At 56.7% G+C, this 27,911-nt stretch overlaps 2 protein-coding genes across 2 annotated transcripts in view; one reads left to right on the top strand and one right to left on the bottom strand.

Moving 5' to 3' along the window:
* Window positions 1-6: 6 nt before the first annotated feature.
* On the top strand, window positions 7-10,368 carry REXO4 (REX4 homolog, 3'-5' exonuclease). Its single transcript, XM_046668897.1, has 8 exons — window positions 7-278; window positions 2,185-2,516; window positions 3,708-3,845; window positions 4,071-4,264; window positions 5,505-5,593; window positions 7,318-7,392; window positions 8,088-8,162; window positions 9,313-10,368. Exons 2-8 carry the CDS (start codon window positions 2,236-2,238, stop codon window positions 9,430-9,432), a joined length of 972 nt encoding a protein of 323 aa, XP_046524853.1. The 5' UTR covers window positions 7-278; window positions 2,185-2,235; the 3' UTR covers window positions 9,433-10,368.
* Window positions 10,369-10,512: 144 nt separating this feature from the next.
* Window positions 10,513-27,911, bottom strand: part of STKLD1 (serine/threonine kinase like domain containing 1) — a 22,158-nt gene continuing 4,759 nt past the window's right edge. The window contains exons 3-18 of the mRNA XM_046668908.1: window positions 27,658-27,702; window positions 26,298-26,372; window positions 24,708-24,809; window positions 22,908-22,978; window positions 21,907-22,022; window positions 20,592-20,710; window positions 19,317-19,480; window positions 18,570-18,691; window positions 16,984-17,067; window positions 15,309-15,425; window positions 14,816-14,956; window positions 14,200-14,205; window positions 13,750-13,878; window positions 12,970-13,098; window positions 12,758-12,886; window positions 10,513-11,409 (exon numbers count right to left, since the gene is read on the bottom strand). Coding sequence (XP_046524864.1) covers window positions 10,853-11,409; window positions 12,758-12,886; window positions 12,970-13,098; window positions 13,750-13,878; window positions 14,200-14,205; window positions 14,816-14,956; window positions 15,309-15,425; window positions 16,984-17,067; window positions 18,570-18,691; window positions 19,317-19,480; window positions 20,592-20,710; window positions 21,907-22,022; window positions 22,908-22,978; window positions 24,708-24,809; window positions 26,298-26,372; window positions 27,658-27,702 — 2,106 coding nt within the window. The 3' untranslated portion in view covers window positions 10,513-10,852. The remainder of the gene's footprint in view (window positions 11,410-12,757; window positions 12,887-12,969; window positions 13,099-13,749; window positions 13,879-14,199; window positions 14,206-14,815; window positions 14,957-15,308; window positions 15,426-16,983; window positions 17,068-18,569; window positions 18,692-19,316; window positions 19,481-20,591; window positions 20,711-21,906; window positions 22,023-22,907; window positions 22,979-24,707; window positions 24,810-26,297; window positions 26,373-27,657; window positions 27,703-27,911) is intronic.

Here is a 27,911-nt window from a genome sequence, read left to right as displayed (position 1 = left end):
CGGGACGCCGTCCCCGGCGTGGCCGCCGCGCTCCGGCGTCGGGCCCCGGGGTCCCCGCTCGGCGCCGGGGCGGGGACGGCGGGACGGGGCAGGGCGGCCCCGCGGCTGGGCCCGGGCTCGCCGAGAAGCTCATTCGGAAGAAAAGCAAGAAGAAACGGTTGTGTCACAGCAAGGCGCGGGAGGTACGCGGGAAACCGGGAAGCGGCCCTGGAGGTGCCGTGGTGCGGCCTCCAAAGGCTCCAGAAGACTTTTCCCCAAACTGGAAGGCGCTGCAGGAGGTAAGACTCGGGGGCTCGCGGAGCGCGCCGCTCCTGCCCCGGTGGCCGCCGATCCGGAAAAGGAGGGAGCGCGTGGGACCCAGAGGAGGCCGATCGGAGTGAAACCTCGTCCGCAGAGCTTCTTGCAAGAACAGTGGCCTGTCGACGGAGGTCGCGAACTCGTGGGTAGAGGATTCTAGCAATACTTAGGGCTTTTAAGTCTGTAGTAGTTGATGACAGGTACTTCCGGGCACCGAGCTCTTAAAATGTGCAGACGCTGCCATGTGAGCTGTGTATGTGTTCCAGCTCCTGTATCATTTCCGTTTCACGGGTGAGGAAACCCGCCCGAGGGATTAAATAAGTTGTCCAAGATTGCAGAACCGGGAGTCTGGGGCTAGAGCCCCTGCTCAATGCTAAGTGGTACCCACTGCCTCTCTGGGCATCGGTGGCCAGTACTCAGGGAGACGTTACTCTCTGCCGGGTGCTGTTCCCTGTGCTTCCCTCCTGACTTCTCTCCGCCTCCCCTGGAGGTAGCTGCTGCTGTTATCGCTGTGTTCTAGGTGAGGAAACGCAGGCAGTGAGCTTAAGGGACTTGACGCAGGTCACATAGCTAGTAAACGGCAGCCTGGGGTTCGGAGTCACCCACTGGAGCGTGAATTTTTGCTCTTTGCTACTACTGACCTTCAGTCTCTTGTGCAATTTTCTGGAGTCTGTTGCAGAGCTTCAGAGTGACCGAGAGCACAGAGAAGAGCTTCTTAACAGGGCCCGATATCTTAGGGGGAAAGTCCTGATAATTCTCCTGTCTTCAAACAGGACTGATGAAATTCCCACGGGCCCCCCAGGTTTCTGTGTGATTTCTGTAACTGTCTCTTTGTGTTTTTCTTTCTCTCAAGAAAGTAAAGCAAAATTGAGTGAGTGAGAAGGATGTTTACCATGGGGAAAACCTTGAGTTTTCTCTAGCTCATACAAGAGAGTAAGTCCTTCTGTTCTTTAAATATCACGGGGGGGGGCCCGGCCCGGTGGCACAGCGGTTAAGTGCGTACGTTCCGCTTCGGTGGCCCAGGGTTCGCTGGTTCAGATCCCGAGTGCAGACATGGCACCGCTTGGCAAAAGCCATGCTGTGGCAGGCATCCCACATATAAAAGTAGAGGAAGATGGGCACGGATGTTAGCTCAGGGCCAGGCTTCCTCAGCAAAAAGAGGAGGATTGGCAGCAGTTAGCTCAGGGCTAATCTTCCTCCAAAAATAAATAAATAAATAAATAAAATTATGGGGACAGGTCATTAGACACTCGCCTCGTCACCTCTCTGCTGGTTGCACAGAGGAGGCTGGGCTGGAAAACCTCAGAGAGTCCTTGTGTGACAACAAGTATGGCTGCTCCCAGTTCTTCAGCCACCTGCAGTTTGACAGAAACTTTCACTGAACACACCCCTGTCTTCTTCCTAAGATCTTCACAACAGTAGGAAACCAAGAAGTCTTGTAAAGGAAGTGGTTTCTGTGCACCGGCTTGTTGGCCTAAGCTGTGAGAGAAGTGACTCTAAAGCGAACTCTAAATTGACTGTGAAGGGGACAGCAGGTTGCGTGTCGTCCCCTCGGGCTCAGAATGAAGTAGTCTGTTCAGTCGTTCAGCAGGTACTTAAGCAGGTAGAACACGAGTTTGAAGTTTCGTGGGAATGAGGAAGCAGGTGGCAGATTGTGCACTGTAATGAGATAAGCAAAGAAAAGCATTCGCCACGAGTGACTTACAGATGGAAATGAAAAAAGGCTTTTCCCAAACGGTTTGAAGGTGAATTTCAATGATGCTCATGGGAAGTATATGTAGATGTGATTGACATGTGTGTATATACACACGTGTGTAAATTTTTTTGACCTCTCGTGCATGATTTCCCAATTAAAATGTGTCCTGTATTTTCTTTTGGGTCACACAGCTGCTGAAACAAAAACCACAGACCCTGGAAAAGCCTCTTGTTATCTCTCAGATGGATTCCGAAAAGCAGCCCCAAATTATCCAACAAAACAGAGAAGCCAGCCCGGGTAAAGCTAAGAGAGATGAGACGGGGGCAAAAAAAGCAGAGCACGCAGCCAGCGGGGGCTCTGCTCCTTCAGGAGCTCCTGCAAAGGCCAGCCGAGCAGAGCACAGTGAGAAAGGGACCAAGAGAAGGACAAATGGTGACATTTCTCTGACTCAAGGGGACATCAAGCATAAGAAGCGGAAAGCTAAGGAGGCGGCTGTAGCCTTGGCTCCAGCCCCGCCCACCGAGTAAGTCCCAGCCGTCTGCCCGAGCCAGTGGTCATCTCGTCCCTGAGAACAAAGTCCCAGCGACCAAGGCCTGTCTCCTCCAGGAGGCTGGCGACCCCTCCCGCAGCCCTCCGTCACCTCACCCTGGTGCTGTTTGTTTCCTGAGGATGTAGGCATGGTGAGGGCGGGGCCTAGAACACTTAGCAGGCCCCTGGTAAAGATCTGTGGAATGATGGATGCTGAAGCCAGGAAGACCGGAGTGTGACACCGATTCCTGCATCTTGCCAGTTGGGTGGTTTGGGGCAAGTTCCTGCCGTCCCGTGAGCCTCAGTGTGGTCATCTGTGGTGTTGTGAGGGGTCTGTGAGATGTGACATGCTGCCTCAGAACCTGGCAGTTACTCAACAAACCCTGCGATGGTCACTCACCTGGGGGACCAGGAGGCAGTGGCCGCCTCCGAATGGCTCAGCTGGAGGTGGCGTGCTTGTAAGTCAGGCTGGCAGTGTGTGGCCTGGGTGTTGAGGACATAGTTGCTAAAGGTTGCAGGAAAGAACGTTTGGACTGCCTGCCGTGTGTCACTGTGCCAGGCGGGCTCTGGAGAGAGAGCAGTCCCTGCAGGTCCCTCCCTCCTGAGGTTGGTGGTCACGCAGGGCAGGGACAATAGGCTGAATGATTTCAGTAGTTCCCTGAGTGTGGTCAGGGCGGGTCCAGGGCGAGCGGCCGGGGGGACGTGTCCATTCAGAGGGCTCAGGAAGGGATGTCCAAGGATGTGACGCTGCTGCTGCGCCGGAAGGATGGAGTGCACCAGGCAGAGAGTCACGTCCCTGCATGGGCATCATGTAGGGGTGGCTCAGGGTGAAGGTGCCAGCCGTCCTTACACCTCGGCCGGGCGCTGTGTTTCCGCTGTATGGTCATTGTGTTCGTCTGTGTTCCCTGATGCTTGACAACGAACGCATGACTTTTGTAGTTAAAATGGTAGCCGTCATTATCCCTGGGTGCTGGGCTGTATGCTTCTATTTTATATTCTCTGTCTTTATCTGTAGTTCCTACACGTGGGATGATGAGCACATTTTCCAATGAGAAAGGAGAATGCCGAGATGATGAAAATAGTGGGAACCCCTGGGCCTGTGGGCCTGGGCCGTAGGGGTCCGACTGCTGTGAGGAGCAGACCCATCGAGCAGCGTGTGCAGCCTGGGCTCCTCCCTGTCTTTTAGGGAAGACATCTGGTTCGACGATGTTGACCCAGCGGACATTGAAGCAGCCATCGGCCCAGAGGCAGCCGAAATAGCGAGGAAACAGCTGGGGCAGAGCAAGAAGAACGTCACGCTGGTGAAGGAGCAGGCCTTCGGCGGGTGCGCTGGGCTGCACGTGGGCCGCTGGGCGGAAGTGGCCAGCCGTGGAGGGCGGGGGTTCTGAAAGGTTGAATTGGGAGGCACCTCCTGGTGTCCTGCTAGGACCCTCGACCGCCTAGAGCTTGTCACGTGACATGGGTGAGCATGGTGACGAGCGGGGAGCTTTGGGTGCTGATTCCTGGGTCCTGCAGTGTTGGTTAAACTGGACCCTTTGGTTCCCCTCAGTCTGACAAAAGCCTTGGCCCTGGATTGTGAGATGGTGGGCGTGGGCCCCAGCGGGGAAGAGAGCATCGCTGCCCGCGTGTCCGTTGTGAACCAGTACGGGAAGTGTGTTTATGACAAGTACGTCAAGCCTACGCAGCCAGTGACTGACTACAGGACGGCGGTCAGTGGGATCCGGCCAGAGCACCTTCGGCAGGGTGGGTCACTCACAGCTAGTGACCATAGAGGGCAAGCAGTAGCTGGGCCCATGCTCTCCCTCTCGTTCCCTGTTCTGTTCCGGAGCTTTCCCCAGAGCAGGAGTCCTGACAGCTGCACCCCACGGGCGATAGTTTTCAGACGGCTCTCCTGCCTCTAAGCCATCCAACCTTCAGGCCAGGCGTCCTGGACAGCTCGGGATCCCTTGGCAGTGGGGATGGAGGTAGAGTGTGTTTGAGGAAGGAGGCCAGTGTGGGGTGAGGAGGGGAGTAGGGGACGCGGGACCATTGTGAGGACTTTGGGAAGCCATGGGAAGGTTGCCAGCAGTGAGAGACCTGGTCTGGCTCAGGTTCTAGTAGGTTCCTTCTGGCTTTGGGGTGGGAATGGGAAGATGAGGCATGAGCTGGTGGTGACCTGGGTCAGGGAGGTGCTGTATGAGGTGACAAGAAGTGGCCAACTGTAGACATACCCTAAAGGCTGAGTCTGTCGGGTTTGCCAATGGACTGGCTATGGGGGAGAGCAGAGGGGACTTGCATCCAGGGGGCTGTGGGATTTTGGACCTGGATGGATCCTGGAACCCAGAGGTGGAAGCTGCTGCTCTGTTTTCCTCTGGCCTCTTTTCTGTGCACCTCTTAGGTTCTCTCTGCACACATGACCAAGAAGGCGGCTGTGCCGCCCCTCAGTACCCCGGGCTGACCAGCCTCTCTGGGTCCCGGGCTCTAGCTGGTCCTGCTTGGCTTGGGGACGGGCAGAACCACGGGGAGAGGTGCAGTGGCTGCAGGCCTTCCCGGGGAGGGGCTGGCCCCGAGGGTGTGCACGGTGAGGAAGCTGGCAGAGCCACGTCTGGAGCCTGGGCCTGGAGCAGCGCGTCTCACCTGTGGCAGAGGACACACGTGTTTTTGCTTCCTGCTAGAAAGACAAAGTACAGCCCTGGTCTCATGTCAGATTCAGCTGTCAGAACCACCGTCAGACGGCCACGGGCGCTCTGAGCATGCTCGGCCTGTGCTCCCCTCCGGGCTGTGGGGCGGCTCTGCGGGGTGTGCGGGGCGCTGTCCTTCCCTCCTCACCAGGCCTGGCTCTCTTCCAGGAGTGGGGTGTGGCCTGGGTATGGTTGACGCCCTCTTCCTGGGTCGGAACCTCAGCTGACCCCTCATCGCAGGCAGAGGGGCGAGGGCTGCTCCCTCTCCGAGAGCGACTGTGACTGACCTGTCGCCCCAACTGCTCCTTTGCTTTGATTTTCAGGGGAGGAGTTTGAGGTGGTGCAGAAGGAGGTGGCAGACATGCTGAGGGGCCGCATTCTGGTCGGACACGCGCTGCATAACGATTTAAAGGTACTGCTGCCTCCTGCCGCCACGCGGATGCCCTCGTGCTGGCTGGCTGTGTGCAGTGCACGTCACGGTCGGGCTCTTTCAGTGTTTCTGAATTTGTGCCTCTGTTGGGAATCCTCTAGTGACAGCGTCAGAGATCGTTTGGCGAGTTCCTGCTGCATTCCGGGAGCCGTGCTAGGCATTTTGTGTGAAAGAGACCTCCTTTAATTCTCTACAAGGTCTCGGAGGGGTTCTTAGTGGTAAAACTGAGGCTTCGTGAGTTAGTGGGTGTGCCCACGGTGTCAGCAAGGCAGAGCTGGGTGCAGACCTGGCCTGACGCCAGCACCACCAGGTGCCCACGGCTCCAGCACAGCCACGTCAACAGCGCCTGCACCCCCTCTGCGGCCTCCCCCAGCGGGGCAGGAACCGTCTATTGAGAGGCATTCCCCAGCGGCCACTCCCTCAGAGCCACTGGGCAGGCAGGCAGCGCTCCTGTCTCCCTCTCACAGGCTGGCCCACGGTGGCCAGGGCAGCGGGCAGCAGGCGAGCTGAGAGGTCACTTCCACTGGCCCTGGGGATGCAGCCTCCAGCCCTTGCTCTTTTAGGGGCTCTGCGTGGGCAGAACTGACCCACTCATTCTGATGAGAACCGCGGGCCTGGCAGAGTGGGAGACTGTTGTTCCTGGCGGGGGCTTTCCAAACAGTGTTCTCTGGAACCCTGGGGTCCTTGGATTTAGAGGCTGCTAAATGTTGGTCTTAATTGCCTTTTTTTTTTCTTGGTGTGGAAGATTCAGCGTGAGCTAACATCCATTGCCAGTCTTCTTCTTTTTTGGCTTGAGGAAGATTATCCCTGAGTTAACGTCTGTGCCCATCTTCATCTGCTTTGTTTGTGGGACGCCTCCACAGCACAGCTGATGAGTGGAATAGGTCTGCACCTAGGATCCGAACCTGCGAACCTGGCTGCCAAAGCAGAGTGCACAGAACTTGAACAACTCGGCCATGGAGCTGGCCCCTTAATTGCCTTTTAAGATAAATTTTGGGGCCAGCTCCGATGGCCTAGTGGTTAAGTTCGGTGTGCTCCACTTTGGTGGCTCAGGTTCAGTTCCTGGGCGCAGAACCATACCACTCATCTTTCACTGGCCATGCTGTGGCAGTGGCTCACAGACAAAAATAAAAGAAAAAAAAAGAAGAAGATTGGCAACAGATGTTAGCTCAGGGTGAATCTTCCTTAAAAAAAAAAAAGGTAAATTTTGAACTCTTAAAAACTAGCAAGTCCTCTGCCCACCAAAATGCGTTGTATCGTAAATGTTCTCCTCTCGGGCCACCCCCCCATTAGCTTGTGCTCCCTCCTGACACCCACTCCATCCCCAGTAACTTGGGTAGACTGTTGCTTAAATTTGTCCCGAAGGCTATGCTGAGATGAGCTGTTAAATTCTGCTCTCATTCCTGACTTCCTGTGTGTGCAACACCAACTCAAAATGCAGGGACAAGTTGGTTGCAGTTAGTTGTGACTGTCAGTCTCCTGCTCCCCCAAGTTCACGACTGCGCTTTTGTCAGTGTGGCTCTTACTGTCGAGAGTCGCCATTAGTGTGTCGTCCTCCCTCAGAAGTTCAGAGTCACATCACTGCCTTTTTTCACTCGTGTGTGTATGTGTCGTTTGTTGGAATTCTTGTAAGAGCTTATCTGAAAAAAGGGTTTCCACTGCTACAGATCAAAATTGAAAATGGTGATCACTCTGTCTTCTTCCAGGTGCTGTTTTTAGACCACCCAAAAAAGATGATCCGAGACACACAGAAATATAAACCTTTCAAGAGTCATGTTCAGGTACTTAAAGTTAGTGTGGTTCCTGGGGCCAGCCCTGTGGCCTGCTGGTTAAGTTTGGTGGGCACCACTTCAGCAGCCCAGGCACAGGTTTGGATCCCAGGCATGGACCTACACTACTTGTGGGCCATGCTGTGGCAGCATCCCACTTATAAAATAGAGGAAGATTGGTACAGATGTTAGCTCAGGGCAAATCTTCCTCAGCAAAAAAAAAATTAGTGTTCTTCCACACGCTGGTAGGTCTGTTGTGTGGTTCACATGATTGCCCCTGGTAGCTGACCTGTTGGTGAAGGGTGTTTTGTTTTGGTTTTGATTTTCCTTTTAACCTTTAAAACTGAAAGGAATCTTAGAAGAAAACGTAGAATTCTGGTGAACGCCAGCCCTAAGACTCAGTGCGCCTGATGCGGGTCGTTTCCACTCTGTTCTCCACAGTCCAGGGAACTGTGGGCGGGCTCCCTGGGAAATGGCGGGAGGCCGTGGCTGGAAGGCAGGCATGCAGGCTCCTTCTGCAGCCCTCCTCCAGGCCGATTGGGCCACTGGCCCCAAGCACTGTGGCACTGCCAGTGGGAGGTGCACTGCAGGTCACCTCGGTTGGGGCTCAGTAGGTGACTCCCCTGCCTGGGGCAGCATCCCCGCTCTGGAGAGCCTGCACAGGCCTTGCCCCAGCCTGGCTGTGTGCTCTTGCCTCTCCCCTCCAGAGTGGACGGCCATCCCTGAAGCTGCTCGCAGAGGAAATCCTGGGGATCAGGGTGCAGCAGGCAGAGCACTGTTCGGTGAGTGCATCCTGGGATGACAGTCCTCGGGATTAGGGGCCATCCCTGAGCTTACAGGCTAGGTGCCTTGTCACTGACAGCAAACACAGTGGGCCTGAGTGACTTCTTTTTTAGGAACCTGCTGGTCCATAAAAAATGAAATGGCAGGCCAGCTTGGTGGCTCAGTGGTTGAGTTCACATGTTCCACTTTGGCAGCTTGGGGTTCGCAGGTTCAGACCCCAGGCGCCGACCTAGCACCACTCATCAGGCCATGCTCTGGCGGCGTCCCACATACAAAATAGAGGAAGAGGGGCCGGCCCGGTGGCGCAGCAGTTAAGTTCGCACGTTCTGCTTCTCGGCGGCCCGGGGTTCACCAGTTCGGATCCCGGGTGCGGACATGGCACCACTTGGCACGCCATGCTGTGGTAGGCATCCCACGTATAAAGTAGAGGAAGATGGGCACGATGTTAGCTCAGGGCCAGGCTTCCTCAGCAAAAAAGAGGAGGACTGGCAGTAGTTAGCTCAGGGCTAATCTTCCTCAAAAAAAAAAAAAAAAATAGACGAAGATTGGCAGAGTTGTTAGCTCAGGGCCAACCTTCCTCACCAAAAAAAAATGAAATGGCACAGCAGGCTTATAGTGTTGACTAAATTCTAAATGGTTATGTTTAACTAATTAACAGACTTAACACAAACTGCTATACTGTAAATGTTTGGGAAAAGTCCCCAGTGTAGACCGAAGGCCGCTTAGGACTCTGTGGCCCAGGTCAGTCAGCCCCTTGGCGACAGGCCCTGGTGACCAGGCCGAGGAGTGCTGGTGCCTGGCCACAGGCTCGTAGAACCCAGCCCCTGCCACATTGTGGTTGCCAGCCCTCTGGGCTCTTTCTGCCCTTCGTCTGCGTCTGAGCAGCCGGCTCAGAGGCCACCGTCCGCCCTTCTGTCCTGACGCCCTCACAGGACAGCACATTTTTCCCTTCACATCTGTGGGTCCCTTTCTCTCCTGGAAATGGGAGCGCCTGAGTTGCAGGAGAGGGGCGAGGACCATGTCACTGGGCGGCTGCTTTTCTCGGTTCCTCCGTGTCTGGTGCTAGGCTTGGTAATTGTGGGATTGCCTGGCACGTGGCCATGCTTCTCCCCCACTGGGCCAGCCACAGTGGTGTTCCTTGTCGCCTAGATTCAGGATGCCCAGGCGGCAATGAGGCTGTACGTCATGGTGAAGAAGGAGTGGGAGAGCGTTGCCCGAGACAGGCGCCCCGCAGCCGCTGCTCCAGCCCGTGGCAGTGACGACATCTAGCCGTCTGCCCCTGGCAATGACAATGCCTGCCACTGGCCCCTCCCCCCGCCTCGTGGCAGCGTCTCCGTCCACAGGCAGTTGTGACCACATCTTCCCAGAGCAGCGACTCTGTTGCAGCGTTTTCAAAATCATGGCAGCAGGGCATGGGAGCATGCATGCTGCTGAGAAGCACTTTTCCTTCCCCCTGATTTCACGATCTCAGACCTAGGCCCACCCACAGGGGGTCGGGCAGCACAGGGAGGGACATAGCTGGGGGAGTCAGGGCATTTGTCCTGGGCACAGCCAGGAGGTGGGTGACGGGGACTGAAGTAGGAGTGCGGACAGGGAGTGGGCCACGCCTGCCCTCTGCCGTCACCACGGACATGGCGGCCTTCGCTGGGCTTCACCAGGTCCCGCGGCGGGAAGCGCCCAGTTGTCCACTGGGTCCTCAGCGCTTCCTCTCAGGAGGCCTCGTTCCCTCAATCACCCTGAGCCATGTAAAGAACTCTGCTGGACTCGAGGGGCGGCAGACCAGTGTCTATGGTCAGCCCAGCCACAGCCTCATCATGGAGTTTATGTTGCTGCCTTTGGACATGGAGGGACTTTCTTAGAGCGGGTGTGCCTTTCGCTCTCCCCACACCTGCCACATTTAAACTCGAGTTGGAGCCCAAAGCGCAGCGACGTGGGGCTCAGGCTGCCTAATGGTGACAACGGTTATTCCCGGAGGCAGGTGCCTCTCCCCATCCAGGACAGACATGCTGACCTCCGGCCATTGCGCTGGAAGAGCTGCGTGGGCTCCCGTGTCAGGATCTTTGTGAGAACAGGGTGGGGAGCAGCCAGCCACGCTGAGTGGAGCGAGCGCATAAAGCAGCGGCTTCATGGAGCCACCTGCTGGTGGCACAAAAAAGGTCCAAACCCACTGCGGGTGTTACTGAACAAATGCAGGTTTTTACTTGAGGTGGAGCTCGCAGGGCTCAGTGTCTTTCCCTCATTTGGAATGGTCTGGAAGGATCCCTGTGTCTGCTGCCACCTGCTCCAGCCAGGGCCGAGGTTCGTATATAGTGCAGAATCAGCTACCAGGCCACCCTAACCCCAGGCCGGCTCAGCCCCGCCAGGAACTGAAGAGTAGAATGCTCACGCTGGTCCTCGGTGACAGTTCTTCCTGACCCTCGTCCTGAGGAGGAAGGGAAGGCCGGAGAAGTCCCGAGTAGGAGGGAGGCCTTAGGGGTCTGCCGCCTCAGGGTAAAGGCGACTGCCCGCCCCCGGGGCTTGGAGGTGTGGCCTCCTCCAGTCTCTGGAGCACCTTTTCTGCATAAAAAACCAGCTCCTGGAAGGAAAAGAGTAGGTCACTGTTTTGTGGACAGTCTCGGAGTCCACGAGTAGTTGTTTTTGTGATTTAATCTGCTCTTTGAAGAAGTCTGATGAGCCGTCCCCATAGGATTTACTTTAGCCCCATTGTAGACAGAATTACAGGAACGGTCACTAAGAACCACCCACAGTGACCCCGGTCAGTTCCACATAGACCTGCTCTAGGGCCCTGGACTCGGGCCGCCCGAGCCTGGCTGCAGAGGCCTGCCACACGCACCAGGCTGGAGGTGAAGCGCCCGTGGATCTCCTGGACCAGGGCCTGGATGCCGCTGGACGCCAGCTCGGACAGGACCTCCTCTGTGGGCAGAGCAGAGGTTCCTGAGGCTGGGGCACTTCCGAGGAGGCCAACAGGACAAGACTGTGTCCCCTTCCCACTCAGGCTCAGCGTGAGCTGCATGCCACCCCTGGGACTCAGGAGCTGGGCATCAGCACAGTGCCTGGTGCAGGCGGGCACTCCAGTCAAGTGCATAGGAACTTCAGGGGGCTCACTGTAGGAGGCGAGGTGGGCCAGCAGCATGCAGACGTTCTCCACCACCTCTGGGTCATCCCTGTAGAGCTGGTATGTCTCCTTGATCAGGACCAGGCCACTGCTGCCCTCCTTGGGCATCACCACATGCAGCGCCACCAGCTCTGGGGGGTGGGGGGGTACAGGAGAGAGTGGGGTCACTCCCGTGGCTGCCTACACCTCAGTGTCCTCTGGGAATGGGGCGATGGCACTCCAGGTTCATAGGGCTGCTGAGAGTCCAGAGCGCTCAGGACAGCAGGGCCTCAGCCACTGGCAGAGGAGGCCATGGTTTCCTGTAGCCTGGGGACCTCAGGTGAGTGTGTCCCCACTCTGCTGTAAGGCCTGTGAAGGCATCTGCTGCCTTGTCCCCTCCCGGTGCAAGTGTCCACCCCACCTCCCTCCGCCTGGGCAGCGAGAGCCTCCTGCCAGAGGGTGGTCTCTGCCCATGGGCCCCACAGAAGCGCCAGTGCACACTGCAGAAGGTGTCTGGAGGGAGGCGCTCCCCGTGAGGAGGCTCAGCCACACGGGATCAGGCCCGGCGCTGGAGGGCTGGGTGCTTGTGTGAGCAGTGACCTGTGATTCCACGTAGCCGTGACTCATCAGATCCTCCTGGAGCCCAGGTGAAGCTAACACTCGCGTGAGACAACTTGGATGTCACACAGCCCTCAGGTGGCAAAGCCACAATTCTCACCCAGACTGGCTCTGGGGTCCTGTTCACTGTGGTCTGCTGATCCCACTCCCTCCCCTGAGCAGAGCCATTTCCCATCTGCCCTCAGGGCCTCAGCCTGTCCCAGGAGGATTGGCAGCTGACCTCTGACATGGGTCTGTTGGCGGGACCTGGGGGACAGGCCTGGAGCCCAGGGTGGGTGTCTGGGACGGAAGACACCAGGGTCCCCAGGAGTGAAGCTGCCCACCCCCTTCTCAGGGTTGGGCCACTTCAGGCTGAGGAGCAGACAGGCCTGGCTCTCTTTGCTTTCCCCTCCAGGCTGGCCCTTGGCCCCAGCCCCGCCCATGCAGCTGCCCTGGAACAGAGTGGGAAGCAGGCCACCCCACATACACAGCTGGCAACCTTGGCCAGTCTCCAGGCCTCAAGTGTCTCCATAAAGCGTTACAGTGCCGCAAGTTCGGCACGGGGCCGGGGACGGCTCGCAGGGTAGCAGCCAGGTCTGTGCTGTGGAGGCGAGCATCTGGAGACAGACCTGTCTCCTGGCTGCACCTGTAGGGAAACCTGTGCAGACCTAATAGGTGTTTATGGACCGGGAAGGATGGTCACAATACAGCGTTAAGCAAAAAAAGTATCGAATGCAGGTATAAAATCTCCATGGCAATTTGTAGATCATGGGACTACAGATAGTTTTTCTTTTCCTTTTTTTGATTTTTTGCCTGTTTTCAGGTTGTGGGCAGCTGGTGGACATTACTTGTTGAGTTTTGTCCCCACCTCCTAGTGGCAGCCCAGTCTGTCCCCAGGCTCACCGGACACCTTTGCCAGGCTGGCCAGGCCCCGGTAGGCGTTGTTCACCAGCAGGACTCTGTCCTGGCACAGCTGGATGCTTTGCAGGAACAGTGCTGCCACCTCTTCAAACTGCTCCTCCTTTATGCAGCCTGCAGAAGGGCCAGCGCGGGCCTTGTTGCCTCGTGGGTCTGGGGTCCACCCCTCCCAGCTCCTGGGACCCCAGGCTACTCACCTAGCAGGGACAGCAGCCAGAGGACTGCACAGCCAGCCTCGGCCATCTCCACATCTGTGGGGTAGGTGGCTAGCACCTCAGCAATGAGGACTGGGGCTTTCTCCAAGGGGGCCTTGTTCACGATGACAGCTGGAACCAGGACAGGGTGTAGGAGGGGACACCTAGCTCTTGGGTGCAGTCTGGAGTGCCTGCTGTACGCATAGCCCCCCCACCTGCCTCCCACCGAGGACAACAGAGCAGAAGCTGTGGGGGTAGAGGTCACACGTGCTCAGAGATGGGAAGATGGGGAGGGAGTGTGTATTTGGAGGTAGGGGTTACCCGTGCCCCCAAGGGGAGGCTTGGGGGATTTCGCCCTTTGGGTGTGGGCAGGCCTCTTTTCCTTGGGCAAAACTGCCCAGTGCTGGAGGGCCAAGCTGGGGCTTGGGCCCCCCTTTCCTGAATCAAAAATGAGGATAGGCTGCCAGTGCTAAGGTTAACTTCTGAAGCCAGGGGTGCCGGGAAGACCCAGGACTTGGGGGCCAGAGGGGCTCCCTGGGTGGGAGGCTGCGGAGTCAGTGAGGGGCCCACCCACCAGGGCAGAAAGTCCCACCTCTGCTGGGGGCAGGACTATTCCCCTCTCCTTTCTTTCACTCTGCTTTCAGGCCTTCAGAAGAGCCCTTCTGGCCATGGCTTGCCCTGAAGTGTTTGTGGGACAGGACAGAGAGACCCTTGAAGGCTCTGAGAGGTGTGTAGGGAGGAGCAGAGGGAGAGAGCCAGCCCCGGGCGCAGAACGGGCCTCACCGTCCACCAGCAGGACCCAGAGCAAGCTCAGGCCCTTGACGCAGATGTCCCTGTTCCTGGAGAAGGTGCCCAGATGCTCCAGGATGTGCTCAAACAGCCCAGCCTGCTGCAGCTCCTCTGTAGCAGATTCTGTGGGTTGGCCCTGGAATTAGGACCACGGAGAAGCCCTCCTCCAGGAAGCCTTCCCTGAGCAGCTGCCTCCCTCTTCTCTCGTCCTCGGGCACTGCGGTCCCATGCATCCTCTATTACTTGGCGCTTACTCTGGGCCAGTTTCATGCCCAACATAGGACCCAGAAACAAGAGGACACGGTTCATCACCTTGGCCACCAGTCCTAGTATTTCCCATCCCATTACTAGGCTGGGACTAGCCTTTGTAGCTTTCCTTCCAAGGGGCCTGGTCCTGCGACTTGGGGCCACACAGCATGCATGAGCCTTCCAAGATAGGCCCACGACTGTCTTTCCTGGTGGGATGACTTGACATCCAGTTTGCCTGGCGGATGGAATTTACACCTGTTGTCCCCACATGCCTGTTCATAGCGCCCCTTTTCACTCCCAAAAGTGGGATCAGCAATGTGCAGTAAATGATCTGGTCAGTGTAGGGAGAGCAGGGAGCCAGGGTCCAGCCCCTGCCTGCCACGGACTGTGGGTGAGTGTCCTTGGGCTCCCTCAGACTCCAGCTTTCCTCAGAGAAGACAGTGCTGACCCATGAGGTGGTTGGGAGGCGTGTGAAGGTGTGTAAAGCCCCCAGGAATGACCTCCTGCACACTGTCCCAACTCTGGCCGCCTCAGAAGCCCAGATGCTCTATGAAATGGAGAGAAGCAGGGCAGAAGACAGTGTGAAGCCCACGGTGGCACCTGGCACCTAGGCAGTGCCCATGCGTATTTGTGGAGGGAGTGAGTGACTGCAAAAGTGGAAGCTTTCCATCAAGAGAAAAGAAAAAGGATGAGATGTGGAACAGACCAACCGAAGGCAGTGCAATTGTGCCGTCTCAGGAACAGGCCCAGCACTACCCCACCCACGTGGTGTGCCCCAGCTTCTGCCCAAGGGAGGGGCCCGCAGACTCACCCTGGCTGGAGATGATGGTGAGCAGGCTGTAGACCATGACCAGGAGCTGCTCTGTCTTGGGGTGGCTCCGCGTGATGCTCAGCAGGACAGAGGTGACGGAGCTGTCACTTGGCATCTCGGCTGCTGGGTCCCGTGCCAGTGCTGCTTGGGCCAGTGGACAAAGCCTGGGATTAACCCCAAAGCTGGGGACCATGGGGCAGGAAGACTAAGTGCAGGTGTGAAGGCAGCACCCCCACTTTGTGTGGAGGAAGCTGAGGTCAGCCTTGTTCTCCTGGCACAGAGCGGGTCCCCATAAGTGCTGGTTGTGTGACGAAGTGAAGGACCAAAGGGGTCGGGGACCACCCTGGTCCACACAGCTGGTGAGTGACACTGTGCGGCCAGTACTGGTTTCCAAGACCTTACCATGTCTGTGCCTAACACACAGTGCACACCTAACACACACCCAGCTCAGCACCCACTTGGCCCAGGGGGTCTCCCCCAACCCGGCACCCACCTCCGCCCAGGATGCGCAGCAGCAGGGAGCAGGCACACAGCTGTATGTCAAGGATCCTCTCGTGTTGCTTCATGATGGTGACCAACACCTCCACCAGCTCCAGCGGCCATGGCAGACCTGGCAGGGCAGGGGGGAGGGGTGTGTGGACCAGACGTTGCTGGGAGCCTACAGGATCTCACATGGCCCTGGGTGGATGAGTAGATGGTGAAGAAACATGACCCATCACTGCTTACTGAGTGCTGGCCGCATGTCTACTGCAGGCATCTTACTCCTGCCAACAGCTCTACAAGGCAGATCCTTCCTATTACTATTCTCCTTTTACAGATGAGAAAACTGAGGGTCAGAGAGATGACAGCACTTGCTTTGACCGAACCTGTCTGACTCTGGAGCCCTTGGCTGTGACTGTCTTGAGACTGGACCTCTCTGGGTCCCGTTGACTTTCCTCCAGGCCCAGGCCCGTGCTGTGTGCTGGGGAACAGGTGAGAGGCAGTGGCAGGCAGCAACGGGTCCAGTCCCAGCTGTGCCCCTTCCCTGCTGGCTGCCTCCCCCCTTGGCCTGTTTCCTCATTGGAAAAGTGCAGAGAGCAGCCCCTCCAGCTCAGGCTTGAGAACAACAAGGACAAATGTGGTGGCACCCAGGGAGCCAAGCCATGGCTAGCCCACCCAAGGCTGTCTGAGGCAGGTGTGGCTCTGGGTGGTGGAAAAGGCCATCCTTGAGAAGGGGCCCAGCAGCCTCCTGCAGTTTCTCCAGGAAGGCAAAAATCTCCCTCCCCGTGGACTCGCTCCTGGCCACAGCCTAGCTCCAGAAGGGGTCACGGGGGGAGGAGGAGAGGGAAGGAAGGGCGAAGGCCAACAGGAGGTCTCTGCGGCCGCGTTAGAGCACTGGGACTGGGCCCTAGTAATCTCTGATGCTCCAGGCACTGGGATAGACCTTCTGTGGAAGGACTGATGATGGACAGATGGAGAGAGACAAGTTGATGGATGAGTGGACAGATGGCTGGATGGATGGACGGATGGATGGATGGATGAGTGAACGAATGTAATATTCAGGCTGGTGAGATAGAGGTTGAGTGGAGAGATTTTATGAATCCTGTCTTTTATTTTATTCCATTTTGGCAGAATTAAAAAGGTTATTAATATTCATTGATGGAGAGTGCTGGGGGAAGAGGTGCTCGCATGCACGCCCGATAGGTGGGTAAATTGGTGTATCTATGGAGGGCACTTTGCAGTATCTATGAAAACATGAAGTATTCACACCCTCAACATGTCAGTATTTATCCTACAGAAACACACATACGTATGCTCCAGGGTGCTCTGCGGAGTATTGTTTATAACATGGGCAAATGAGCTACAGCTCACATGCCTATCAGTAGGGCTGGTGGGAGAGATGGGATGTCTTATTCAGCATCCATTAACATCATGTGAAGGGAGCCCACTAGGAGCGGTTTGGGTACCAAGCCACCCCTCCGCCCTGCTCTGCTCAGTAAAAGTGACAACAGAAAGGACTGCAGGCCGCCTGTTCCAAGCAGCTTGTGCAGACACGGACCCCCAACAGGACTATAAATGGGCCTCAGGGATGAGAGAAAACACACCTAGGAGAGCTTGGAGGGAGGGGCCTGGGCGCCCCCAAAGGGAGGACCGGGGAGGAGGTGGGGCGGGGTAGGGGCAGTCTCTACCTAGGTCAGCTTCCTTCATTCTCAGGAGCCTTGTCATGGCCCTGAGCTGGACTTCAGGTTGGCTGGAGAAGTTCTGCATGAGCTCTGCGGAACACAGGGAAGCATGGAGAGAGCTGCCGTGAGCTTCCCCAAGCCCAGGGCAGCTCAGGGACCCTCCTGAGGGCTGGGACATCCTGTGGGCCTCACGCTGGCCTGGCTGCTCGACATGCACACCTCACAGATCCACGTGACCGGGCATGAGGTGACACTCATCATCCCAACTTTCCAGGCCAAGAGGTGTGTCCAAAGTCAAACCTGAGCCTGTCTGGGAGCCGGCCCTGCGCGTGCACTGCCACTCCATTGCCTCGCTCCGCCCCTGCCCAGCCTCCTTCCCCTGCTCCTCTGGGCCCCCCAGCAGGTTTCTCTGCCTTCGATTCAGAACAAACAACCCCACCCCAGAAACAAGCTGCAGTCTCAGACCCCCTATCCTGCAGCTGACTCAGACCCCTCCTCCGCCCCTGCCTGGCTGGCAGCTTGCGAGTACCCCACAAGCCTTACCGTCCTGAATCCTCACAGCAGCCCCTGGGCTGGGTTCTGTGTGATCCCTACTTTAGATGAGGAAATGGAGGCTCCAAGTGGGTGATGGGCTTCCATTGGACCCAGCTTCTGCCTCCAAAGCCCGTGACCACAAGACATGGGGGCTCTGAGCAGCTAGGGCCTCGTGGGTGCCCCTTTCCACCTTTAAAGCCTCCTCTGCCCTTTTCCCAGAAAGGGGGCAGAGGCAGCAGTTGGGGCAGCAGTGCCTTGTCACAGGCAGTGAGGGGTGCAGGGAGCCATGGAGTGGGAGGGGGGCATGAGCGGCTCACCCACACGCCCAGAACACAGAGGGATGGGAGGGTGGAGCTACCCTCGAACTTGAAGATAACCTCTAGGCCTTTGGCATAGCTACTGTGTGCCAGTCACTATGCAGGGAGCCCCAAAGTGCCCCAGCCTGGAGCACATGGCAGAGACGAGCACGTGCACCCGGGTGCTGCATGACAAGCAAGCAGTGTGCCAGGTGACTGGCTGCACCCTTGCCTGAGGCCTGCAAATGTCAAGGTGCAGATGGAGCCCCTGTGCTGCAGGGACACGCCCACAGTCCAGGGTCACTGCTGCACCCATCCCAGTGTTCAGTAGGAGCCCAGGCCCGTAGTAACCACACATGAAGCACTGCTGAGTAGGGAAGACACTGCGGGTGTCAGGGCCCCTGTGCCAGGGTGTGGAAGCAAGAAGCAGGCATTCTGGGGGTTGTGGCAGTGAGGGGCTATTCAGTACATGAAGGACTGTGTAGGGGAACAGGGAAGCAGGTTGGGGCCGGGCTATGGAGATGAACTCTGCTATAGGTGACGGGAGCTGGGGGGTGTCTGAGTGGGCAGCACCCTGAGCGGAGCAGTGCTGGGGATGGGTGGAGGGTGAGCCCGGAAGCCTTCCTGCCCCCCAGCCATGCAGGAGGAGCAGTCAGGGGACTGGCTTGTGGAGGAGGCACTGGCCCTCCGGAGCTAAGACAATGGGATGCCAAGGCCACAGTGGCCCCATGGCACCCTCCCCCTCTGGGTCCCCATCATCACCTAAAATGCTGGCCATGTTGCCTTCTAACAGCATGTTGATGATGGATGTAGGCAGCGCCTCCCCGTCCAGCGTGAGCGAGGACCTGAAATCGCTCCTCACAAAGGTGATCTGTGTCACATCCCTGGAGGGGAGCAGACAGCCAGGGCACTTGCCGTGCGGCCTCCCTCCAAAGGGCTCAGGTGGCCCTCAGCGGGCAGACGCTGGCCCTCCGCCTTCCCATTTAGAATGTGCTTGGCAGCACCTCTCGTGATGTCGAACGCGTGTCCAGCTGACAACCCAGCAATTCCACCTCCTGGAGGGACACAGGTGCTGGGCTCTGGTACTTTGGCCCATGTGGGCTCCTTTCTCCATAAAAATATACCAAAGATCAGATTTTATGACCATGTTGGTATAAAAGCGAATATAACCCAGGCTGGATTCATTGTTATATCTTCACTTTTTTCTTCTGATTTTAATATAAATTAAAATGGAAACATTTTCCTGGGCCTTGGGGCTGTGCCTCCTGGGTCTGACGGAGAAGTGGGCCCTGTTGGCTCCAGTGCGCAAAGATGTGCATTCAAGGTTGTTCGTTGCTGCAGTTTGGGATAGCCAAACTTGGAAAAGGCCAGAGGTCCACGGGTGAATCAGGGTGGGTGTGATGGGGCACTCTGTGGCATTAACACACCAAGTGGCCATGTAGATGTTTAGGTGGGAAGATGTTGGACGATGAACTGAAAGAGTAAGTACAGCCCCAGACGTGCACTCACCTGACGGTTACTCGCTCTGAGGGGTCAATCCGGAGCATCGAAGGTAAGAGGGAAGAGAAGGTTGTTGCATTGGGGATCTTCCTCTCCTTCATGGTCCTCAGAACGTGCCTCAGGCCCTCCGGGACAGTCCGGATGGACTTGCGCAGAAGCATGGCTTCTGTTTTCTAAGAGGAGATGGAGAACACTGCTTCACGCATTTCCTCAACTAAATGAAAACAGCCCTGACGGGGTGGAGGCTGTGCCGGGCACTGGGGAGGGAGTGGCGGGGGTCGGGGGAAGGCGGCAAGAAGACCTGGCCGCTGCCCTCAGGAATGCCCAGAGACCAGCTGAGCCCAGAGGTTCTCCATGAAGGAGAAATGGGGATTCAGAGAGAAGGGAGCAGACCGTCTCGTTGGGCGAAGGGAGTGAGGGACAACTCTCCCTCCACAGTCGTGTCAAGAAGGCCATGGGCCTTATCTCTGATCCAGACCCAGCTGGTAAGAGTCTGGGGGTCCGGGAGAGAGTGGGGAGCACCAGAGCCCCACAGGCGGACCTCGGTGCTGGCACGCGGGGCTGGGAGGCAAGGGAGCCCCTGCGCTTGGGCGTCGCAAGCACTGAGGCCTGGCCTCTGCCTGCTCCCTGCTTTCTCTCCTGTATGTAGAGGGTCTGAAGTCATGAGGTTCAACTTCCCAGCCTCCCTGAAGCCAGGGGACCAGGTGCTACGGAGCGGCTGGTGTGGCCCTTTGCTCTTCCCTTCTTCCTGCGCACAGCGCAAGTCCCTGGTGCAGGGGTCTCCAGCGGCTCTGAGAGCCAAGGCCCCACATGAGGGAAGTGCAGGCACAGAGAAGGTGCCTGTGCACCAGCCTGAGGCCTCGTGTGTCCAGGCCCTCGCCGGTCCAGCTTCCCAGTGCTTGCAGCCCAATGCATCCTTAACTCGGACAGGGACAGAGCACAGTCCAATCCCAGCGTGGGCCGGGTAGGGCACCTGACCTCAGGTTTTCTCATCCATAAGGGGCAGTGATGACCCCCGAGGGCTGTGGGCAGGTTTCAGTACTGCCCTCACCATCCTCATCATCACGCTAGGGCCCAGCAGGGCCAGGTGCTGAGTGTGGGGTCCTCCAGCAGCTGGGGTGGGGGGCTCTGCACAGCCCCGCGAAGGCAAAGAACAAGGGCAGGAGGAGGCAGATAGGAAGAATGCACCCCTTGCAGGGTTGAGGTGGGCAGGGCCTGGCCCCCTGGGGACGTGGGGAGTGGGTGTGGGGTGTGGCAGCGAGGAGCAGGTGGAAAGCAGCTCACATTCATGAAGGAGCAGCTGGCCATGTCAAGAATGATGCAGCCCAGGGACCAGATGTCAGATTTCTGGCTGAAGGAGAATTTGAGGGCTTCGGGGGCCATCCAGGACTTCTGAAGGGGGTCTGTTGGCAGGAGAAGTCAGGGGATGCATGAGTCCTGTGGTGCCTGGGGAAGCGAGCAGCTTCCACTGTGAGCCCCTCATCCCCCTCCTCGGGGAGGTAGGGACATGCTCTCTGTAGAGGGGCAGGAAGAGGCCCTGGTCAGCAAGATCCTGACCCTTGGTCTTCAGCCAGTGAGGGGGCCCATGTCAGCAGGTGCCCACCAGGCTGGCCCGTGTGTGTGTGCAGGTCCCTGTGCCCACAATGGCTGTCGAAGTAGTCAGAGGAGACGTGCCGAGGAGGCTAAAACGTGCACCCTCTTTAAACATCTTGCCCCCTTTAGTCAGGACCTTGAGGCAAAGTTCAAGTTGTCCTGCCCTAGTTTCTAAACCTGAACCCCAGACAAGAAGCCAAAAGAGCAGGGTCCTCAGTCCAGCTCTGTCCCTGAGAGGCCTCAAGAAGACCCCCAACCCGACCTCCACACCCAAGCCAAACAACAAGGGGGGCTCCAAGGACCCCCGCCAACCTCCAGGAGATATACCCATCCACCCGCCCACCCACTAAACCATCCATCCACTTATCCACATCCCCATCCACCCATTCACCCGGCCACCCATCCATCCACCCTCCCATCCATTTATCCTCTGCACCAAGGACAGAGTGCCACCAGTACCTGCCACCCTAAGCCTCTGAAGCTCTCCACTGCGGTCGCCCTCTCCATCCCTGAGAGTTGCGACAGGCTCAAAGCCCAGCTCCCTGTGCCCCATTGTCTTTTCAAAGGCAGGAGTACTCCTGGCCCCTTGCCTCCACCTTTCCCATCTCCTGGGTTATTTTAGGACTCAGTAAAGTGATCCAATCATAGCCAGTGCGTGGCATCCAACAGTCTTCTGTTCCTGCATGTCCCTGCCACGGCAAGTTTCCTTCCTTCTGAGGCCTTTCTTCATCCTCCATGAAAGCTGACATTTTCTGGGTGTCCTTTGGACCCAGCGTGCAGGCCCACCACCTGCTCAGTTATGCCCCAGACAAGGGGGTCTCTTTGGTGTCCACATAAGCCCTGGGGGATCTGTAGGGATCTTCTGAGCAAGGAGAGGTTCGATGTTGCCACGTTCCAGCACGAGCCACTGCCCACTGGACTCTAGAAGTGACCCCTCGGGTGAATGGTCCCTCTCCCATGGCTCCCCAGCTACCACTGTCCCACAGCCTGGGAGGACCCTGGCCACCTTCCTCCGCACGGATGTTCCACTTGGCTTCATCGGTCATCAGCGCATTGCAGCTCAGGTCCTGCAGTTTGCAGTGGTTGCTGCTGACAAGGATGATGTTGGAGGGCTTGAGGTTCCTGAAACCAAGAGACACACCTTTCCACCCACCGCCCACAGGGCCACTGTGGGTGACATTCCCGGGCGGGAGCTGCGTCTTCCAGCAGCTGGGCCAGCCTGTGCCCTGAACGTTACTCTCGGTTCCCCGCCCCACCCAGCTCCCCAGGAGCAGCTCACACCCCTCTCTCCTCATTAAACACCGCTTTCACAGCCCCCTTTTAAAATATTGTTTTCTATAAACATAAAATATACTCAGTTATTTTAAACTGGAAAAAAGCCAATACAAGTAGGAAACCACCCAATGCTTCTCCAGTCCCTCTGCGAACATCCTGTTCACCTCCTTCCAGATCTTAGCTACACGTTTGTTTGGGGATTGGTTTTTGACCATTTTGTAATGTCCAGCGACATCAACACTGAATTGTGAGCATTTCCTTCATACATGGGGTTACATGGTTTTTCTCTCCTCCTTTAAATACAATACTGATCCAATTGGAAGCCATTCCCAGCCCCTCCAGACTATGGGTCCCAGAGCGTGAAGCTGCACTGCTGGCGGGTGGAAAGCCCCAGCTGGGAGCTGCAGCCCGTTGACCTGGCCAGAGGGCACAGCAAGCAGCCTGATCTCTGGCCCTCGGAGTGCTGTTATCTGGTTTCTTTCCTTGCACTTTACAACCAACCCGCCCAGTCAGCTCACATTTCCGAAGAAACTGGAGGTAAGGGTGAGTCACTGGAGGTTACACGGAGCTGATGACATTCTCTGTAAGCCTGGGAGGCACCCTGGAAAGGCGCATCCTTATCCTGGCTGCACAGACCCCGGCCACACCTCTCTCCCTCCATCCTGCCACGGGCACTGATACCCAAGGGGACTCGGTGCCTTTTCTCCTGAAGCAGCCTGGCTACCCGGTCACCTGTGGATGATGTCCAACTGATGCAGGTAGTCCAGAGCGTCCAGCACCTGGCCCAGCATGTTCTGCATCCACTGGGGGAAAAGCGAGAGATGCCAGGATTGGAGGGGACCTGAAAGCTCTGGAAGTGGGGCTCCCTGCAGCTCAGTGCAGGTCAGGGCAGTGACCTCTCAGTGCAGCCGGTGGAATCAGGGCCCATTCTCTTCTTGTGTCTTGAGATGGGCCTGGAGCTAGCCATCTCGGCTGGAGCGTGCAGGACAGGCTCAGACAGGACTCACAAGGTGCTGACCGTAAAAGAGGCACTTCACACAATTCAGAACTTCTGTTCATCCAAAGACATGGTGAGCAAAGTGAATTGGCAGCAGCAGACTGGGAGAAGACTCTGGATACCCACATCCGGGATTTATAAAGAACTCACACAATAAGACACACAACCCCAACGTTTAAACGGCCAAAAGACCGGGACAGGCACAAAAGAAGATACCTAAATGGCCAGAAAGTGCTCACCTCACCGTGACTACTCATAATAATTGAAATTAAAATGTAATTTTTAATTAAAATTAAAAAGACCAACAGGCTGAATTGTGGGCCAGGATGTAGAGTTGGACACTCACAGCCTGCAGTGACAGTAAACCCAGGGCGTCACTGACTAGTTGCCCCGAGGAACTCGAGTGGGTTTGGAAGCATTTAACTGTTTTTCCACATTGTTCTTTTTCCTTTCGTTATGTTAAGGAGATGCAATCGCCAAGCACCCCGGACCTGACCAAGCCTCACCACAAGAGCTACACCTGTGACCTTTGCCTTATTTTTAGTGCTAAGATCTCTCCAGGAGGAGCTGAGGCCTTACTACCGTAACCTGCAGTGTGTGTGGGAGCATGTTTTCCAACTGAGCCTGTGCAAGCGAACACCCACCTCTCCCTTTTGAATATTCATTCCCCATCCGAAATAAATGTCCCTGCTTCCCTCCTTCCAGGACGCCATGACTCTGGAAATGATTCCGTGTGGTCTCCTATTTGCTGCAAATACACCTTACTTTGTGAGACAACTACTTCTGGTGGAGAGTCTGATTTAACTCACCTGGAGGGAACCCACTTTGGTTCGCTGACAGGGTCACCAACCGCCTTGGCAAGCGCGGTGGAGCATCTGCTAAGGTTCCCCCCACGCCCACGCCCCGACAGCACACTTCCACGCCAAGGTGTTTATCCAGGAAAAGTGAGTGTTTAGGTCCATCAAAAACATCCAGCACTGCTCACGGCCACCTTCCTCACCATAGCCCCAAGCTGGAGACAACCCAAGTGCTCCCCATGCTAGATGAGACAGAGACCGCAGGGGGACACAGACCGTGGCGTGGCCACCCATGGAGCAGCGCTGAGTCGTGGGGAGGGCCTCTTTCCTGATACATTCATGGCAGGGCTGAACCTCAGAAGCACCAAGTTGAACACAAGAAACCAGACGCAAATGCAGACACGCTGTGGGAGTGCATTTACGTGAACTTCAGGGGCAGGCAGAAGTCCAGCCACGGGTGCCGGTGGGGAACGTCTGGAGTTCTGGGAATGTCCTGCTTCTTGATCTGGGGGAGGTCATGTGTGTGTGCCTCTGTGAAAGGCACCAAGCCGTCCATGTCAGATCTGTGCACATCACAGTGTGCAAATACCTCCATACATAAGCCTCAGGAAAAACTAAGGCTAGGCTCCAGTGGGCCTGCCCTCCCCTCTGCCCCTTGGCTGCCCCCCACTGTGGGGTCTGTGACATCACAAGATCCAGGTGCTCCCCAGGCCTGGTGTCTTAGAGAGTCTGTGTTACCTCAGAGTCAATGATGGTCCTTGCCTCCCTCTTCTCCTCAATGACCTTCTGGAAGCTTTCCTTGTTGTACTCCATCACCAGGCAGAGGAACAGAGAGGAGATCTGCTGGGGACACGGACCCCTGAGCCAGAAGCCTCTGTTCTGGCCCCCAGAAGCCCAGGCCTGGGTGCTTCTGCATGGTCAGCTGCTCCAGGGCCTCCCGCCACCCGGCCGCCATCCAGTGGCTATGGGGGCACTGCTGGGGGCGGGGGTGCAGGGGTATGAGCCCCTCGTGAACAGCACCTGCTCACGCCTCTGGCCTCCTCTCCCTACACCCACCACAGCCCCACCCCAACCCCATCTGCACTAAGCCATGTGGACCTTTCTGAAAGCTGCTCGGGCCTCCTGGCCACTGCACGCACGGGCTCTTGAGCCTGGGACCCCGCCCCTCCAAGGGGTGGCCACTCGTTCTTTACGGCTCACTGGGGATCCACTGCCTTCCCCTGAAGCGCCTGCCCCAAAGGGGACCCCAGCAGACCGTGTCAGGGGCCTCACCTCAGGGCTCTCAGAGGACCCGCTCTCCCCCCGACAGTGAAAGGTCCTCTCGGCTCTTCTGTGTCTCCCTGGGGGCATTAGGGGGTGAGGTGATGATGGCCCTTCCCCAGGCCTTTTCTCAGGACCCAGCTGAAGGGGGGTATGTGTGAGGGGAACCCCTGCTCCTGCTCAAACCCTTGGGGGGACACAGATGGGGACACTAACGTGGAGATCTAGTTACCGTCTGGCCCTCAGCAAGAGGCCTCGCAGCCTCCCTTCACCCCTAGCCCTGCCCCATTCCAGCTCAGCATCCCCCCTCCACCTCAGTCCCATCTGGAGTAAATGGAAAGCTTCTGGCTCTTTATAAAGACAAGAAGTCATACAGCCTGTGGGACAAAACACAGGGCATGGGGGCTACAAGACCCAGATTTGAATCCCACTCAGCTGTTACTAGCTGTGTGGCCTTGGCAAGCTCCTTACCCTCTCTGAGCCCCAGGGAAAAGAGGACAGCGCTTCCTACCCTGCAGATCTCCTAGGATCTGAAGATGAACGTGCAGCTAGTGACTAAACTGCAGGAGGTGCAACAGTCAGGGGTCCAGAGGCCTGGACAACCTGATGCCAACTGAGGGGGGAAAGCAGGGGGCTTCCTGACACCCGCTCCTTCTGTGAAAGTCAAAACTCCACCTGCAGAGGCACAGACTTCCCAAGCCTTTGGTTGCAGGATGAGCTTGGCAGCTGAACACACGGGGCACTGGAGTCAGGCCTCCCTGGCCCCGCTCCTGGCTGGGCCACGTGCTAGGTGGGAAACTGGGAGGAACTTGTTTCTCTTAGCCTCTATTTCTTCCTCTGTAAAGTGGGATAGTAACCCCTCCTCCACCGAGGCTGTTGGGGGCTCACAAGAGATGATGCCCACAGAGCCCCCAGCATGGCCCCAGTAAGAGTTGATTTGGGGCTAGCCACGTTTGGAGTCACTGCCATTGCCACTGGAGGGGTTAGGGTGGCATGAGGGTGCCCTGTGCTCTGTTCACTTGTACCTGCAGCCACGGAATGCCCGCTGAGCCCGCCAGTCTGACCCACCTCGCCCTTCCACATTATGAACAGCTCCTGGTAGATGGAGATGTGGGCGTGCTGAAGTGTCAGCAGCGGCATCAGCTGCAGGGACAAGAGCAGAGGAAGTGGAGATGTTCGCGAAATGCCGTTTCTCAGCCAGTGATCCTATGTTACACAGCCCAACAGAAACACGTGCTTCCAGCCCTGAGCAGAGCAGGGGAGTGGGCACAAGGGGTGTGCAGCCTGGTGGTCAGGAGCCAGACAGCCCAGTGTGGGTCCTGCCTGCAGCATGTGCTGGCTGTGCTGTGTGGCTGAGAGGCTCTCAACCTCTCTGAGCCTCCTAGCCTCATCTGAAAATGGCCATAACAGTGGTGTCTGCTTCACAGGGGTGTCATGAGGACTAAGGGAGCTGATGCAGGCAAAGGAAAGAAAGGTGCCCAGGAGATGAAGCTCAGTCAGGGTTGGCTGGAGAAGGTGGGACACTGACTACTCATGCCCCCTTGCCTCCTGGGTCATGCCCCCACCCCCAGCTGAAAGTGCTTTGAGAATGAACACAATTAGGCAGCAGAATGGCTACCTTAGCGACCAAGAGCCAGAAGGACAACTGCTTATGATGGAAGCTTGGGTTGAAAGCAGATCGCCTGGCGGATGTGGAGGGGAACGGGGGATGGGAAAAGCTGTGATGGTGTGGGGACTATGGGTGGGCCCCCCATGTGCTTTCTTTCATTTTGTCAGCATGTGGCCGGGGTCCATCTCTGCGCATCAGCCACACTGTGGACCGAATAGCTGTTTGCTGGCAAAGCTCAAAAGCTGGCAGTTCCAGAAAGAACAAGCAAGTGACCATTAGCTTGGAGGAAAGACATTTAACTTCATGCGAAATTCAAGAAAAGCAAAGAAAAACTGCTCAGAGCCTCTGTCTAGCAAATCGAAGTGCATGCAGCTGTTATTGCTATTATTATAAATTAGGATGTTACTGTCAGTTCTGACTGGTAGATTTAAGGAATGTAAAAGAGTTCACATTTTCTTGTTAAATGATTCTGTATTTTCTAAATTTTCTACTGTAACTTATACTTTTATAGTCGAAGAAAAAACTCTTTTAAAAGATGGTTATTGGTGGATTAGCCTAGGGGTCTGGCCAACATATGAACTTTATCTTCTCTGAGAACATATATTCTAAGTTGTCTGCACCTGGATTTAGAAATTATTGTTTTGGACACAGACTCCCTTTAGGACCTGGGGGCTTCTGGCTTCACAGCTGGGGCAAGAACTGGTTTTGACCCTCGATGCCTCCACCCAGACTTCTACCCAGTCACTCCCCAGGAGGGGACAGAACAGTCTCCATGTGTTCTGCCTCATGTCCTCTAGAGAGGGAGCCACCCAGAGCTACCTCCTCCAGGGCCTTGTTGGCGTGATGCTCGTCAATGCAGTTCACCTGTAGGGGCACAAAAGGACTAGCTCAGTAAACATGCAGTAAACCACCACCACCACTATCACCATTACCATCACCATCATCACCATCACCACCACCATCATCATCACCACCACCATCACTACCACTACCACTACCACCACTGTCACCATCATCACCGCCTACATCACCACCACCACCACCAACACCACTACTATTACCACCATCACCAC

The sequence above is a fragment of the Equus quagga genome, chromosome 1, assembly GCF_021613505.1.
Source record: "Equus quagga isolate Etosha38 chromosome 1, UCLA_HA_Equagga_1.0, whole genome shotgun sequence".
NCBI classification, from domain to species: domain Eukaryota; kingdom Metazoa; phylum Chordata; class Mammalia; order Perissodactyla; family Equidae; genus Equus; species Equus quagga.
Note: the sequence above shows the minus strand (reverse complement) of the source record. Positions and strands in the feature narration are given on the sequence as shown.